The following is an 18528-nucleotide window of genomic DNA, read 5'->3' as shown; positions in this document are numbered from 1 at the left end:
AATTAAACGAGAATAGGAATGGAGGATGATAGTTGGGTGTCTCTATTAATTTTTATGAGGCCCATCCTTTGTAATTTCTTGAGAAAGAATGCATAGGGGTAGGATATTTTAGATTTTGCTGTGTGAGAATGTCTTTTATTTTAATTTTATCTTTGATTGATAGCTTGTTTGGATATATAAGTATTAGAGACTGAAAATTATAATCCCTTCAAAATTTTTTTCTCCTTGGCAGCTTTTAGTATTTTTATTATTTTAAAAATTGTTGATGTTATTACTGGATTGTGCCTTGGCATGTGTGAATATTTTAAATCGCACTGCCTTTGATATTTTATGTAAACCTTGACAGTCTGAAAAAAATATATGCATGTGTTCAAAGAAATTTATTTGAATTATATGGGAATTTATTTTTCTCTATTTTTTTTGTTTTGTTTCTGTTTCTAGACTGCTTATTAGTTAACTATTATATTATCTGGATCAATTTTCTAATTTTGATACCCATTTTCTTCTATCTTTTAAAAAATATTTTATTGATATTTTACAGAGAGAGAGGGAGAGGGATAGAGAGCTAGAAACATCGATGAGAGAGACACATCGATCAGCTGCCCCTTGCACCCCCCCGCACTGGGGATGTACCTGCAACCAATGTACATGCCGTTGACCGGAATCGAACCTGGGACCTTTCAGTCCGCAGACCGACGCTCTATCAACTGAGCCAAACCGGTTTCGGCTTCTACTATCTTTTTATCTTTTATTTGAAGTGGTTTTCTCAACAACTTCCAATACTGTTTCCAAAATTTTTGTTTGATATTATACTGTTAAGTTATTTTTTAATCTTACCAGAGGATATGCTATTGATTTTATTATTATTATTTGTTTTATTAATTTTAGAGTGAGTGGAATGGAGGGAGGGGGGAGAGAAACATCATGGATTGTTACCTCCCATATATGCCCCCGTCAGGGATTGAACACACAACCTTTGGTATATGGATGAAGCTGTAATTAACTGAGCCACAAGGCCTGGCCTAGTTTTAATTCTTGAGTATTTTTTAGTATTTTGAGGTTTTTTTTTTTTTTTTTTTTTTTTTTTTTTTAGCAGAGAAGGAGTGAGCTTTGATGGTTAATTTTATGTGTCAACTTGACTGAGTCATGGTGTGTCCACATATATGGTCAAACAAGATTCTGAGTTGTTTCTGTGTGATATGAACTTTTAAATTAGTAGGCCAAATAAATCAATTGCTCTCCTAAGGTGTATGGGGCTGCGCCTCTAGTCAGTTGAAGAACCTGATTAGAACAAAAAAGCATACTATCCTCTAAGTAAGAGAATTCCACCTGTTTGAATGCTTTGGAACTGGGACATCAGCTCTTTCCTGCCTTTGGACTCAAACAGAAACATGAGCTCTTTCTGGGGTTAAGCCTGTTGGGCTTCAGACTGAAGGTAGGCCATTGGTTTTCCTAATTCTTATGCTTTTGGACTCAGAATAGAACTATATACCATTGGCTCTCTAGCTCACCAGCTCACCCTGCAGATCTTGGAATTTGTCAATCTACGTAATGGTGTAAGCCAGTTCCTTACAATAAATAAAATATATCTCTAACCCATTGGTTCTGTTTTTCTAAAGAACTTTGATGTGGGAGCATAGAGATACCAGGGAATAAAACAAAGTCACTGCCCTGAATTTTTTTACATGAAAACTTTAGTCTTACTAATGTTATTATACTTTAATCTCTTTCTCTCTACCCCCTTAACAATATTGTCTGTTTTTTTATGAGCCTCCCCCCCTTTTTTGGTGTATGTATGTCATTGATATGCTTTTAATGATTAGTGACACTTGTTATCTGGTCAGATTTAAGTGTATTGCACAGAAAGAAACATCTATGTGTCTTTGTGGGAGTTGTCTACTGGTAATGAATAAGCTCTCTTTTGCCATTGTTGGGCTTTGAGTTTATGTTTCTCATTTTTCTTAGAGAAAACTTATTTAATTTTGTTTAGAGTCTCATAGTTCAGTAAGTTTACTTTCATGTTATCTTATTTTGTTATAGCCTTTATTAAGGCTTTTTATAGTGTCTAGAATTTTATTTATCTGGCAAGTAAAGTTTCAGTCCTTTCCCATGGTAGGCATGGCCATACATTATGGGGAAAGGATCTGGGATTCTATTTTTTACACCAGCTTTAAGTCATTTAAATTATTTTTATCACTATCCCTTAACCATGCTCCTATGTATTCAATGCATTCTGTTTCTGGCCTTTCTAGGGTTCTGCAACAAGCATTGGTTTACTTCCTCAATTTTTTTTTTCTTTTTTTTTCTTCTTTTTTTTTTTTTACCTTCTCTCTTGTATTATTGTCTTCTTTCTATAATCTTTGTTTTGTTTTTTTTGCTAAGTTTAACCTGCAGTCACTCATTGTATTCCTTTTTTAAAGAGTAAAAGATAGTTTAGTGACTAACCCACCATAATAAAAATTTGATACTATATTTACTGTCAACATTTATGGTTTGAACCCCACCTCTAAAATAAAAGATGGCAGGATGGAGTGTATGTAGTCTATCTTGTCATTTTGTGGCTGAATTTTATTTGCTGTATAGCATGATAATACTGGGAATTGTTTTTAAATTTTAGGAAGTGCATTCAGTACACTAAAATATGTCAAAGGTTATTGCTCATTTACTTTAAAGATGTTAGAATTAAATATAAATACAACCATTATAAATTAATGTATAGCATTTTAATTGGTACATTTTTCTCTGTATTTGATTGTTGATGGTAGGGGGGAATAGACTTATTTTGCTAATGAAGTTTCTTTTATTCCTACAAAAAACAGACTTTTACCATCAAAGGCACATATTTGAAATTTGGTGGAACTTCACATATTTTTTAAAATAATTTTACTAATATATACTATCTTGTTGTTGTATGACTTAAGATCATTAGTAAGCTAAGAGTATATTTTAGAAAAAATTGACTAGTCAACAATTATGGCTATAGGAAATGATGGTCAATTAAATACAGCTTAAAACAAGTCTGAAATTATTGACTCAGTTGTTATGTTTTGAGTCCTTCCTCTCCAAAGTGCTGAAATGTGTTTTGAAATTACTTAGTTGCATTAGTGGTTGGATTTGAGGCTTTTAACGTGTTTTTCACCAATACCTCTGGGAAAAGAATAACCAAGACTTTTAAAGGTACTATGCATTTTGCATCACTATATAATTGTAAATACTGTGATGAAATATTGAAATGATCATGAAAGATGATAACCATTAAGCTTTTCTTTCAACTATTAAAACTCACTAAAGGTTATATTGAGCTGTGGTTTATAAAATTGTTTAGACTAACACCTTCTTTGATAATTATCTCAAAAGAGGAGAAAAATGCCATAGGATAGTACGATTAATGAGTCATCTTTCTAGTTTTGGCAACTTCCTAAGGATTGTGGATAGTGTTTTAGTATGGTGAAAACTTGTTGGCTTAGACTAACAGCTGAGTTTATTACAGAAATTAATTGTATATTCTCATGGGCATCAGTTTCTTTTTGTGTTATTAATTCTTACAGCATGTCTTTATATACCTGAAATGTTATATCTTATTAAATGTTAATAATTTATAGTTATGAATGGATTATAGACAAATTAAAATTCACTGATATCTTTGAGAACTGTGAGATTTTTTTCCCCTATACCCAAAAGTGTAAGTAAGATTTATATTTTCTCTCCATTTCTCATTTTGTCTAATTTTTTTTTTTTTTTTTTAGCTATTGAAAATTTTTTTCCAGGTGATTAGATGCTAGTTGCTATAAGTTAACAAGTGTGGATTTATACGTGATCGTTGGGAAAACAAGAAGCTTAATGCATTAGTAGTAGTAAATTTTTGTTTCTGAGCTTTGATAACAAATTCGACTTCTATTTGTCCGTTCATGTCTAATTTGTTTTTCAGTTAAAATATTTTGTGTGACATATAAAATTAAGAGCATACATATTTTCAAATTGCAGTTTTTTAAATAGTTTTACCAACTTTAACTAGTTTTATATCTGACCTAAATCATGCTATTTTAAATCTTTGTGAAATTTAAATGGTATACTTCCTGATTTTACATTATAAGTAAATGTCAGTTTGTATGCCTAAATGAAAAAAAATCAAATTGTTATTTTCCTTTCTATTAAATTTTAGTCTCTCTGCTGTTTTATATTTTTTCCATGACTAGAGATTTGAATTTCATATGGCTTAGATAGTAAAAATATCCACCTGTTGGAGTTTTAGATCAAATAAAACTGAGAAAAATAATGTTAGTGAATCTGTTAAATATGGAATGTGTGATTTAACAATTATAGGGTATCCATTTGCCTTCCTATTTATTTTATTTTCTTTAGCAAGAAAAATATCTTTCTTTTTATTAAAGTTAATTTCCATTTTGAGATTTTTCCTTCCAGTAAGTGATCTTAATAAGAACTCAGAGTAAGGTCTTGCCTCATCATAATCTGGTGCTCTATTTGATTTCCATGTTGCTTGCTGAGCTGCTGTGTTGAGTATAAAGGACTGAGGAGGGAGTCTGTGCTTCTGTTCTTTGACTTTGGTGAACGTGGCATCCCTTGGGTTGTCATCATCCCTTGATTTCCTGCTGTCTATCAACAATGGTCACAAATGTTATCTCCTTATGCCCTCAAAGCCTCAGCTACTTGCACATCCTTATATAGTAATTTTCTGACTCTTCCAAGAGCACGAGAATTTTTATACCCAAGGCTCTTTTAGATCCCTTTATCATTACATCTGTGTCTCTTTCCAATCCCTGTGCATTGTTATGTTTAGGCAACTCTTTGAGACTTGGTGAAGTGAGGTGTGGGATCTCCTGCATCAGCATCCAAAAAGTTAACGTGCAGTTTCTGCTTTCTCTCTCTCTCCTTCTCCCTTATTAAAATCTAGAGGCCCAGTGCACGAAATTCATTTATGGGGCTTTGTGGGGAGGGTGTCCTTCAGCCCAGCCTGCACCCTCTCCAATCTGGGACCCATTGAGTGATGTCTGACCGCTCATTTAGGCCCGATCCCCCTAACCACTCTCCTGCCAGTCTGATGAATACCTAACTGCTCCCTGGCTGGCTCAATTGCCCCTAACTGTCCACCTCTGCCAGTCTGGTCGCCCCCAACTGCCCTCCTTTGCTGGCCCGGTCACCCCTAACTGCCCTCCTCTGCAGGCCTTCCCCGCATCCCCCCAACTGCCCTCCTCTGATGGCCTGTTCACCCCTAACTGCCCACAACTGCCCTCCCCTGTAGGCTATCTTGTGGTGGCCTTCTTGTGTCCACATGGAGCAGCAATTTTTGACCACATGGGGGCAGCCATCTTGTGTCTTGGAGTGATAGTCAATTTGCATATTACTCTTTTATTAGATAGTATGGGGAGGGAGTGACACATGGTCTTCTCGGGGATATACTCCTTTATGGAATTTGGTTGCTTTCTTTTGTATTATCTATTTAATTTTATAAGAAGAAAGGTATTTCTATCTAGTATTCTTGACTTGCTTTATCTCAGAAATATAAGACCTCTATTTTATTGTTTCAGTTGGGTGACAGTTGTGAATTATGAATATTGTAAACTTCATGAGTCACTAATTTCTAAATGTAAGTTATTGAATCACAAAAGTAATATAGTTTGGAGAAAATTTTAAGGGAGAATCTAAGACAAAGAGATGTGAAGTGAGTTGTGTATGTGGACATATCCTCTTAATGTCCAAATCAATTTGAAAACATAGATCTCATTGCTTCCATGGTGTTACTCTTTTTTTCAACAAGTTGCTTTATCTCTTCACCCAAGTCTAGCCAATTACTACTCTCAAATGTTTAACTGACTTTGTATCTAATTTCCATTCTACTATCTATATTCTGTTAGTATGTTTTTACTGACACTATTCATGAACTGGTATCCTGTAATAAAATTGGGGCTTATAGCTGTTTTAGTCCTGAGAGTTACACTTGGGTTTACAGAACATACAAGGAAGTACTGTAATACAAAATTGGAGATAAAAAGATAATCTAGAAAAGAAAGGATAAGGCTAGGGAGGTAAAAGAAGGATTTTGGCATAAAACAGAGCAGTCATTGGGGTGAAATTACATGGAATTTAAAAATCATGAAGGTATTAAATTAGAAAAATGAATATAGTTTATGGTTGCAATGGTAAGTAACCTACCTTGTCAGTTGTTTTGAGCCTTATAAAAGAACAGAAAAAGATCAATTAAGGGAGATCATGTAGGTAGGTTATAAGTGCCTCCTTAGTGTTAAGAAACTTAAAGATTCTGTATATTTTTCTAATTCTGGAAAAAAATATATACATACATGTGTCTCTTGAGACACATGCACAGATATACACACATACATGCATTGGTATTTCTCAAATCCAACTATATTTCAGTTCAGGTATGCCTACACTGGTTTTATTAACACTTATGTGTTTTGATATAAGAATTAGAAAAATTTATTTGTACACATCCTACTGGTTGGCTTTTTAGTGAATAATCTATTCACAAAGAATATAGCTAATATATTTAGATTCTCTTTTGCTAATTTATAGAATAGTAACTATAGTTTTCCAGCTCATAATTGTCTAGCCAAATACATGAATTTTTCTTGTCTTTTTCCCAATCATTAAGCATCAGTTTTTACATTATGTTTATTTACTACTATTTGCTATGTTTATTTACTTCATAACTATGTGCTTCCCTTATTTGGGGTGATGCATCTTTTTTCTTAAAGAGCAGAATCAAAACCTCTGTCTTTGGTTGTCTTTGCTGTCTTCCTTTCTTCCTTCCCAACTCCCAATGATTTAAGTAATATTAGTGATGTTATAGAACGAAAAGGGCAAAATAACTAGATAGCCTTATTTTGTTTATATAGAATCAAATTTTTGCTAACTTGTTTATTTTACTTTTTAATGTCAACTGTTCATGTGTTCATAGGGTTGCATTGGTTAGGCAGCATGTTTGACACAACTTTTCCTTTAAATTTAAGGTATAAAATTAAAATGTGTGATTTTTTTATAGTTGTTGTTTTAAAGAAATAATTTACTGAGTGAAATTTGTTCAGCTTTTTTCTGCTGTTTTTTTGTTTTGTTTTGTTTTGTTTTTTTAGGAGTGGCAGAATTCTATTCAGAAGAATGCAGGCCTGGCTTTTATTGAACTTGTCAATGAGGGAAGGTAATCTACTTTATATCTTTTATATTTTACTTTACAATATTACTGTACTTCTGCCATTGAAAGTGATAATTTTTTGTTACTATATTTTTTATTTTTGCAGTCAGTAAAGTATATGGATAATCTTCATAGTAGTCATGGTATTTCTTTGAGGATTTTTACCAAGAGAAAAGAAAATATATATAATAGATAAAAAATTTTACAATAAGACATTTTTGTATTTTGTGAAAATATGAATTCTCTTATGGTAATCACAAATATCCTTATACAGAATATAAGAATAACTGATTCTTATTGGGGAAACAGTTATTTGAATAACGTGTTTTAATGTCATTTGTGATTATAGGTTAGCTAATACTCTTTTTCTGTTTTCTTGCCAGTGCTTGCTTTGTGTAGATTTGTTATCCTCCTGTGGTTCGAAATTGTCTTCTTTATTTTAATACTTAGCCTATAGAAAGTACTTAGCCTTTGTCTTTTAAGTAAATGTAAGAAATAAATAGTGGTGGAAAGAAAACTAGCATTCATTAATGAAATAGTTGAGGCAGTGTCTGGAATTTTCATTATCTCTCTCGAAGGTAGACTATATTTTAAAGAAACAGTTTAAAGATTTATTTTTAAATCAGTGGATTTGTCTTGCATTGTATAAATATCCAATACATTGAGGTTAAATAAGTTTACATAGCGATGGATGTATTAGTGAAGTAGTTTCCAGTATTCAACTACTGGACTTAATCCCATGGGCTAGAAGAATAAGTAATAAGGGGTTTTCTTTTCACTGCAGAGACCAACCTTTTTTTTCTTATTATGTAAGTCTGACCTGCCATGACCTCATTTATAGAGTAGTTGCTATAAATGTGGTCCTTGATTAATGTTTTATTAGTGTAAATAACATAAAGACCTCTACAGACTGAGCCTATAGCATAAGGTTTATTGGATTTGATGGGTATCATTAGCAAAACAATTACTTAGGTCAGACATAAGTAATTGTTATTTGATAGAAATGTTTCTTTTAACTTACCTGTTTAATTGATATGGTACTTTATTTGTAAATACAGTGTTTTGTTATTTTTTTAGTTCATATATTGATATTGTCATGCAAACATTATGTATAGAGATAAAATAATCAGTAATCAATAACATAATCACATAATATTTCTTTGACAATTTTTACCAAGACAGAAGCAATTACATAGACTAACAATTTTTGTCAGGATAGAAGTTAACTACATACATATAATAGATTCAAGTAAAAAAATTAAATTTTCACATTTTTTAGCAAGAACATTGCTTTTCTGATTCATAATTTTGTTTTATGATAATTAAAACTTATTGTCACTGTCATCTCTATTTTAAATATATAAGCAATTGGCTAAGTGGTTAGAGTGTTGGCTCACACACCAAAGAATCTTGGTTTTGATTCCCTGTTAAGGTTATGTATCTGGGTTGCAGATTTGAACCCTAGCCCCAGTTGGGGTGTTTACGAGAAGCAACCTGTCTATGTGTCTCTTTCAAATTGATGTTTTTCTCTCTTCCCCTTTCCTCTCTCTCTCTCTTCCAGTCTCTCAAACAAACAAATGGAAAAAATATGCTCAAGTGAAGATTAACAACATCAAAAATGTGTGTGTGTGTGTGTGTGTGTGTGTATGTATACAACTAATTGATCTCAAAGAGTTTTATTTTTTTCCAAAAAGCACAAGTTTTTTTAAACAGTTTTATATTATTTAAAGAATATCAAAACATCTTTTAGAACATCCCACATTATTAGGAAAGTCACTTATTACCATTGTCTTAACCTTCTTAAATGAAACCTGAAGATTCAGTACTACAGTAAATTCAAGTATGGTAGATTAGATTATTATGCATACTGGGCTTCAGCTTATTTATTTGTGTACTTAATTTATTTTATATTGATTGCCTTTTTCTTCACTTTAAAAATGTGTTTAATTGAAAACTGAATTTAATTATACTAATTACAATTAACTGTTGCATATATATATATTTTAAAAGTATGTTTTTTATTGATTTGAGACAGAGGAAGGGATAGGGAGAAAAGTATAGAAACATCAATGATGAGAGGCTGCCTCCTACTAGGAATCCAGCCCACAACACAGGATGTGCCCTGACCGGGAATCTTATAGTCAGGTTAAATGAGTTTACATAGTGATGGATGTATTAGTGAAGTAGTTTGCAGTGTTCAGCTACTGGACTTAATCCCAGCCAGGCTGTTGCTTACATTTTTTAATTCATTATCAATGAATCTTAAAAGTCTTTTCTCATTTGGATAATGTTTAGATTTTATATTTTGCCTTTTTTCGTATTCCTACTATTCTTAGTGGCTTTTTGACATATCTTCTTAAAACTTCAGTATCTCAATATCTGTGTTAATTTTGCCAGTAGAAAAAGACACAGCTGATAGGTAGACTTTCTTCTCGCCATCTTGCCTGACACCTACCCAACAAATATATTTTAGAGCATCTTAAACTCCTGATGTTGTGGTCATGCAGATGCTCTATGAGTATTACAAAGTCTTATAACTTCACTTGTTTGACTTATTTATAAGGAAAAATGCATTGGATAAATAGAAATCATCCTGTATATTTTATATATTGTATTTAGGTTGTCCTGTTTTTGTTCTTTTAGCCTGGAATTCTGAAAAATCTGTGCATAATCTCTGCAAATAAATTTTTCATAGCTTAAAATGTCATGGAATACATGGAGTTGCCTGTCTTTATTTTTATGCAATTTCTTAATTTTTCTCCTCAGTTATATTTTATTGGCTAATCAAAGTTTAAAATTTTTTTTTAAAAAAAATATATTTTTTATTGATTTTTTTTACAGAGAGGAAGGGAGAGAGATAGAGAGCTACAAACGTCCATCAAGCCCACAACTGGGGCATGTGAACATCGACCAGCTGCCTCTTGCACACCCCCTACCGGGGATGTGCCTGCAACCAATGTACATGCCCTTGACTGGAATTGAACCTGGGACCTTTCAGTCCACAGACCGACGCTCTACCACTGAGCCAAACTGGTTTCGGCCAAAGTTTAAAATTTTTGATGTTAAAATTTAGGAAAGTAGTAGAAAGTGTGAAACTAGTTTAAAGATATAATAATTGTTAAAAATTTAAGATACTGATTCTCATCTTGAATTTTATACCTTGTTGATCATATAAATAATTATAAAGTGAACTATAATTATAGTATTGGATATAGTTTGCTAAAAATACCTTTTGAGAATATCATATCTTCCTAGGATTTTACTCTTAAATCTGTTATTATGGCTCCTCCCCACCCCCATCCTTGAAAAGTATAGAAAGAGCAGATTATACCACATACTGCTGGTCACATTGCTTTCATCATCCTCTGGGGATCATTGGTATCTGCTTATTATACAATAGTAATAATTCAGACTTGTATCTGAATATGTAAATAGCCCTCATAAAAGATATAAAGTTTCTAGTACTAACATATTTGTATGTCTCTTCAATATTCAACTGTTTAAGTTGCACTGCTACTTCCTAAGCATTCGTTTAGTAGCTCTAGCATTTTCCTTCACTCTAAATATCATAGATTCCTAATACATGTCTGTGGAATAAGTGAGTAGAAGGGGGAATGAAAGGGAAAATGAAGAAGGAGAAGGAGGGAGGGAGGCAGGGTAAAACATTTTATTCTGACCCCCTTTACCATTATCCGGGTTATATTTTGGTAAAAGACAAAGGTATTTGTTGCAGTTAGGAAAACAGTGTGGCTAGGATTTAATCGTAGCTGATCCAACCAAAGATGAAATCTGAATTGAAGTAGAGTATGTGTCTTAGATACTCTGGAGTGTTCCTTAAAGTGTCATTTGCTTTCTGGTTACATTTTTTTCTTCTTCATATTATTTAAGGTAATTTATAGGGAAAATTTAAATCTGATAAGCAGTTGTTTAGATATTAACTATTTTTTTTTAATAGTAGAATAAGAGGTCATTGTTTCAAAGATTTTTCAGAGTTTGTTTTCATCTCTATTTTTAATTGATATTTGAAGTTTGTGTGGGTTCTTTAGAACGAGGTATGTGCTATATTCTTTCTTCTTAAAGACTAAACTATTTAAAATAATGCGTAGTATTTTGGAAAGATTAATAGCTTATCAAAGAGGACTTGAATTTTCTCTTAATTAGGATAAATCTGTTTTCTTTATTTTTTTTCATGTATCTGCTTTTAAACCAGTTATATGGTCAAATTACTTTTCACTTAAAAAGAAGATTTCTTATTATGTTTTAGAGACAGTAAGGGAGAGAGAGAGAGGGAAGGAGAGAAAGACAAATATCAAAGTGAGAGCAAACCATTGATCAGCTGCCTGTTACCCAGGATCAAGCCCACAACTGGGGCATGTGGCCTGATAGAGAATGAACTAGCAGCCTTCCCTGCATAGGACAACACCATACCAAATGAGCCATATTGGCCATGGATACTTTTCACTTTTAATTTTCTATCTTTTTTTTAGTGATTTATTTATTTATTTATTTAATAATAAATTTTTATTCAGATTATTACAGGTGTTCCTCTCTCCCTTCCCCCAATAGCTCTCCTCCACCTGATTCCCCAACCTACCTCATGCCCTAGCCCTTGCCACTGTCTTCATCCATAGGTGTAAGATTTTTGTCCAATGTTTTCCTGCACCCCTCAGACCTCCTTCCTCCTGAGAATTGTCAGTCCACTCCCTTTCTATGTCCCTGATTCTATTATATTCACCAGTCCATTCTATTCTTCAGATTAAAAAAAAAACATTTTTATTGATTTTTTTAGAGAGGAAGGAAGAGGGATAGAGAGTTAGAAACATCGATGAGAGAGAAACATCAATCAGCTGCCTCCTACTGGGATGTGCCCTTGACCAGTGTACATGCCCTTGACCAGAATCAAACCTGGGACCTTTCAGACCACAGGCCGATGCTCTATCCACTGAGCCAAACCAATTTCGGCGCATTCTTCAGATTTTTTTATTCATTTGATTTTTAGATTCACTTGTTGGTTGGTATGTATTTGATATCTTTTTGTTCATAGTTTTTACCTTTACTTTTTTCTTCTTCCTCTTCTTAAAGAATACCTTTCAGAATTTCATGTAATCCTGGTTTGGTGGTGATGAACTCCTTTAGCTTTTTCTTGTCTGTGAAGCTCTTTATCTGACCTTCAATTATGAATGATAGCTTTGTGGGGTAGAGTAATCTTGGTTGTAGATTCTTACTGTTCATCACTTCGAATATTTCTTAACACTCCCTTCTGGCCTGCATAGTTTCTGTTGAGAAATCAGCTGACAGTCATATGGATACTCCCTTATAGGTAACTTTTTCTCTTGCTGCTTTCAAGATTCTCTCTTTGTCTTTTGCTCTTGTCATTTTAATTATGATGTGTCTTGGTGTGGTCCTCTTTGGATTCCTCTTGTTTGGGGTTCTGTGTGCTTCCTGAACTTATAAGTCTATTTCTTTCACCAGGTAGGGAAAGTTTTCTGTCATTATTTCTTTTAATAGGCCTTCAATATCCTATTCTCCCTTTTCTGGCACCACAAAAATCCGGATGTTGGTATGCTTAAAGCTGTCCCGGAGGCTCCTTACACTATCCTCACACTTTTGGGTTCTTCTTTCTTTCTGCCTCTCTTTTTGGGTGTTTTTTGCTTCCTCATATTCCAAATCTTTGGTTTGACTCTTGGAGTACGTTGATCTATAGTTGAGTTTCTGTATATTCTTTATTTCAGACAGTGTATGTGTAATTTCTGACTGGTCCTTTTCCATTTTTTTGGTATTTTCATTAAGATCCTTGAAGGTCTCTTCAAGTTTCTCAGTGGTTTTTAGAAGATTTTTGAGTAACCTTATAAATATTGTATGATTCTGAACTCTGTGTCATCCAGTAGTTTACTTTCCTCCATCTCTCCCATTTGTGACATGCTTCTGTGTCTCCATATTTTGGTTGCCTCCCTGTGTTGATGGAGTGGCTTTGTGTGGTAGGTAACCTATAGGGCCAGTAGCTCAGCTTCCCCACTCACCGAGGTGGTTGCTCTTGGTACACCCCTTTGTGGGTGAGTGCAAAGTCTTGGTGTAGTTAAGCCTTGATTGCTGTTGATACGCTGAGAGGTATTGACCTCCAGGTCAATTGGCTGAGGACCCACTGTGTCTAAATGGAAGAATTGCTGCGCTGGAGACACGCTTGTGGTGCAGGCCTTGTTTCAGTGGGGCTTTGGTGCTCATTCAGTCTGCCTCCTGAATGTGTCACTTATGGATGTGAGGAGTTGAAGTCTGATGTCTCACACTGACCATTAGATACACTGGCTTCTGGATCTCCAATGGGGTGCAGTTGAGCTACTGTCTGAGGCCACCCTGCAGGAGCTAAAGCGAGAACCACAGTCCTCTCCTCCCTGCTTGGAGCTTGGAGGGTTTGGAGTTGTCTGCACCAGGTTGCAAGTTTGCTAGGTTGAACTGCAATAGAGAAGGCCATTCATATGCAAAAGCTGCTGCTTGGAGCTTTGGTGTGTTTGTAGATTGTGAGGGGCGGAGTCTCAGGGCATCAGTAGGCTAGGGTGTGGCAAACAGCCTTCTCTGCCAGTCAGCCTTCTCTGCCTCTCTGACCACGTCCCAACATCTTGTGTCCCAGCACAGCAAACAATTATTCTTGTGCGCAGCTCTGCAAGCAAGCCACCCTCACTTTCCAACCCGATGGCAGATAGTCCAGCTTCTTTCCAGAAACTGGATTTCAGAGAGATTGGGAGCTTGTCTCTCTTCTGGTTGAAGAAAGCAATGCCCTCCGCCAGCCGGGATCTGCTGCCAGCCCATATTGTGTGCTGATGTCCCCATACCTAAGTTTTTCAGTGCTTGTGCCCCAAATGCTCCTTTCTCTTTCAGTCTAGTTGTAGAGTTTCCACTCAGCCAGTAGTTCTGGGTGATAGACGTTTTGTCTTTTAGTTGTAGTTTTGAAATTGTTGTGCACAGCAGCAGTTTAAGTGTGTTTATTTAAGCCGCCATCTTGGATCCTCTTTAATTTTCTATGTTGATCTTAATTTTCTGTGGTTACTTCTTAGGCCTATTTTGTTCTGTTTGGTGTGAAGCAATGGTACTGCAGTTACATTGAAATTTTTAACTCCCTAAAAATTTTAGGGTTGGATTTAGTATTTCATGTTCAATCTTTCTTAGCAAGGGCAAAGTATAACTTTTGGAAGAAGGTGGTATGAACTGAGCATGCTGTAGAATAATATGCTTATGTGTGTATAGAAGTTTGATAACCTTACACATTTTAAAATTATATATAAATGGAATCTTTACTGTGTTAAATAAAAATAATTTAAAAAGGATGCTGAATTAGTGGTCAAAAAAAGAAAAAAAAAGAAAAAGAAAGAAAACTGAACTTTGAGAAGAGTTAAATGAAAATAAAATGAAAACAGTTAGTTCACTTCATTCATTCAGAAAACTTTCGTGCACACCGGCAATGTTTTGAGCTTTAGGAATTTACAAATGGACAGAATAGATATTCTTCCTGATAGAGTTCATTTAAATTGTCATAGGCAATGAAGTAGTCAAAAGTTTATATTATGTCAAATGGTGTTAATTGCTAGGAGAAAAATGGAGAGAGGTCCGAGAATAGGTACAATGTTATAATCCAAATAAGATGGTTAAGATGGGATCTAAAAAGATGAGTTCTATGAAATGCAACCAAATAGGGAAGAGGCAAAAGCAGTTACAGGAAACAAAAATAAACAATGTAAAATTTACCCCTTTAAGTACAGGTAATAGGTATGTTGTAACAAAAATTATAAGCTGTATTCCAGGTGTGAGTAAGGAAAGCCATTTCTCTTTTCTTTCTTTCTTTCTTTCTTTCTTTCTTTCTTTCTTTCTTTCTTTCTTTCTTTCTTTCTTTCTTTCTTTCTTTTCCTTTTTTTCTACATAAAACTCTCATCTCCTTCTTTATATACACAGTAGAGGCCTGGTGCATGAAATTCGTCCACTGGTAGGGTCCTTGGGCCTGGCTGGCGATCAGGGCTGATCTGTGGGGTGACCAACGGGGCAATCAGGGACCCTGCTGGCACCTGCTTTGGCCGGCCTGGGACCTGTGGGCACTCTTGCGTTGAGCGTCTGCCCCCTGGTGCACATCATAGTGACCAGTCGTTCCACTATTCAGTTAATTTGCATATTAGGCTTTTATTATGTAGGATCCTTGAGAATAAATTCTTTCATAGTCCTAAGAATTTCATTCAGAGCATGCCAACTTGCAAACTCTTAATCCATTCTACCCTCACTACTACTATGAGTTGTTGTTTTAAACTACACAACTAAAGGTTGTTGTGCAAAGTACGTTTGGAAAAATAGCTTGATGTTGGGCTGTGGAATTTATGTTAAATTTAAATTTTATATTACTGAGCTCTTATATTTCCATAAGAAATAACTTTATGGAGTATTTGCTATTTCCATTCCAACTGTAGTGAAGTGTACAGACACATTGTGATCTCCCCGATAAAGGAAATTGATTTCCACAAGAAGTAGGTAGCACCTAGGGTAGTTTTAAAGTAGGAAATACCTTGATTGGTTTTAAATTTGTATGCAGCCTGCTAAATAATTGGGAAAAGTTTTTTATTTTTAATTCTTTTGTTGACTACCAGTCTGTTCATTTGTTCTTTCTTTTTTTCTTTCTTTTTAAAAAAAAATACATTTTATTGATTTTTTTTTTTTTTTTTTATAGAGAGTAAGGGAGAGGGATAGAGTGCCAGAAACATCGATGAGAGAGAAACATTGACCAGCTACCTCCTGCACACCCGGTACTGGGGATGTGCCCGCAACCAAAGTACATGCCCTTGACTGGAATCGAACCTGGGACCTTTCAGTTTGCAGGCCGACACTCTTATCCTTTGAACCAAACCGGTTTTGGCCCAGTCTGTACTTTATAAGGCTTCAGGCTGGTGTCTTCCATGATGTTAAGCTCTTTGTATCTCCTACTCAAACTTGTTACAGAGAGTTTTTACTCAGAAAGGAGAAATATTTAAGGATTTTGGGGATATTGAATTATTCAATATGCATGTATGTACATGTTGGGGGAGGGAGGCAAAGAAATGTGAGCAAGGAGATAATTGCATGGAGAATTAGAATAAAGACTATATTAATAAATGGAGATATCAGCTGAGAGGCAAGGTTTAGTAGCTGTCATATTACTGAAGGAAGACTTCAGAAACATTTTTCCCCCTCTCTGATTTGGTTTGTAACTATTCTCTGTAATAAATTCTGAAGAAATTATAATGTTATAAGGATTGCCAATTCAGGAACATTGTTTTCATATTCTGAGTTGTTGGGGGGGAAACGTTACCACTTTTCTGCACCCTATCAGTGGTGAAGATGTTTAGTAGAGAAAACCTGACAGTTGCTGCTAATGGGGGTCACAGAAAGCCCAGGAAACAGAGCAATAATATTGGAAAGCTCTTGGTGAAAATGTGTGTATGTGCTTATCCAAGGTCTAGACTAGTATAATCAGATGTGGACAATGGGCTGTAATGTAGTTATGGGAGATGGTTGTCATCATTACTGTTATTTATTGGGCCTCTAGCATGAATCTTTTCTAGTTGGTCACTTGATAGGGCTGTTTGTTTTCCAGGGCTGACACAAGCATTTTTTCCCCCCTTCTAGCACTGTAGGTATAAATTATACATAATTTTCTGCTTAATATTAAAATATGAGCATCATTTTGTGCCTTGCATTTAGAGACATAATTTATTATAGAGTAAACCTAATATTTTGAGATTGCTTATTATACTTAAAATTTAAGTCTAATTTATCTTTAATTTTTTTGAGAGAATAGTTTTCACCACTATTTCATAAATTACCATGACTAAATATGTATGATTTGTATATTTAGGAAAATATACATATAGATGGAAAAATTAAACTCTTTGAAAAGCAAAATAATTTATTTAGATATATCACCTCAGTTTTATATTTTTCATAATGAAAATAAAATTCATATTTGTGTATGTTAAAATAAATGGGAACTGTGTAGCCAGGAACTTCTGAAATACTGGATTAAAAGCATTTTGTGAATTCTGAAGAAAAAATGTATATGCTTCCATTCTTCTTTGGAAGTAATATTAAATACTTTATATATACTTTATTCCAATTTTATAATATCCTTTTAGATAAGATTGGATAGTAATATTTTGTATTATGCAGTGAAAATGTTTCAAACTTAAATTTCTGATATAGTTATGTTTGACCTGAAAGCTCTAGTTTTGCTTTCATTTACTTAGATAAATGTAGAGACTACTTACTTTCAAGCATTGTCACAAGCCATCCATTTATCAAATAGCAATTGCCCAACTAGTATGGCTCAGTGGTTGAGCACTGATCGATGAACCAAGATGTCACTGTTTAGATTCCTAGTCAGGGTACATACCTGGGTTGTAGGCTTGATCCCAGTAGGGGGTGTGTAGGAGGCAGCCGAACAGTGTTTCTCTCTCATGTATATTTCCCTCTCCCTATCCTTTTCAGTCTTTAAAAGAATATAAAAACATATTAAAAAAAAAAAAAAAGATTGAGTACAGTCTACCTGAACAGTACATCTTAGTTACTATGGTGGATTTAAAAAGACAAATGAGCAAAATATGTCTTTCCTTAATTAGTCGTGGTCTGTCTGATAGGGAAATAGAGAAATACACATAGCAATTGGATAGAATTTCTATAACACTGTATAAACAAGTATAATATATGGTGTATATACAATTAGCATTAGGTAAATATTGACATAAAATAAGATATTCATACTATAGAATTGCAGAATATGCATTAGAGAGAAAGAAGATTGAATTTGATCCTAAGGAAATTAAAATTCTAACTGTAAAGAAACAACAAAAGAATAGATTGGGAGTGGTTTTGGCACTCGCTTTCTAGCATTCGTTTTATAACCTATTTTTTTTTAATTGTTTTCTTATGCCAGGTACTGCTCTGGGTGTGAATAAGGAGAGGATAAATAATAAGTTAATGAACACATAAGGTGATTCAGATAGTAATTCACGTTTAGAAGAAAACAGGGTGACATAAGAGTGAAGAGAGGAAAGCTTATAGAGTTTCCACAAAAGATTTGTGAATAGATAATTTCTTTGAATGAAGAGAAGTTGCTAACTAGTTTGAGATAGGTCACAATGTTTTAAGGGGAAGAAATAGCAAGAATAAAGTCCTCGAGTAGAGAATAGTATTTGTATACTATTGAAACAAAAGGCCAGAGTGGCTGGAGCAAAATGAGTATGGGAGAGAGTGAGACTTTCAGAAATGTCAGAAGTATTGGGGTTTCAGATCACAATGGGGCCTTGTAAGCTGTGGTAAGAAATTTGGATTTAAGTCTTTTGTGGTAAGAATAT

General features: G+C 34.3%; 1 protein-coding gene across 6 annotated transcripts in view; it reads left to right on the top strand.

Annotated features, from left to right (window-relative positions):
* The window catches only part of LRBA (LPS responsive beige-like anchor protein), a 518726-nt gene that overhangs the window by 162871 nt on the left and 337327 nt on the right, over positions 1-18528 (top strand). For all 6 annotated transcript variants that reach the window (XM_036424850.2, XM_036424848.2, XM_036424851.2 and 3 more), the window contains one exon: positions 7110-7174. In XM_036424850.2, coding sequence (XP_036280743.1) covers positions 7110-7174 — 65 coding nt within the window. The remainder of the gene's footprint in view (positions 1-7109; positions 7175-18528) is intronic.

Source organism: Pipistrellus kuhlii, unplaced genomic scaffold (assembly GCF_014108245.1).
Source record: "Pipistrellus kuhlii isolate mPipKuh1 unplaced genomic scaffold, mPipKuh1.p scaffold_m20_p_8, whole genome shotgun sequence".
NCBI lineage: Eukaryota > Metazoa > Chordata > Mammalia > Chiroptera > Vespertilionidae > Pipistrellus > Pipistrellus kuhlii.
This window is presented reverse-complemented; position numbering and strand designations above follow the sequence as displayed.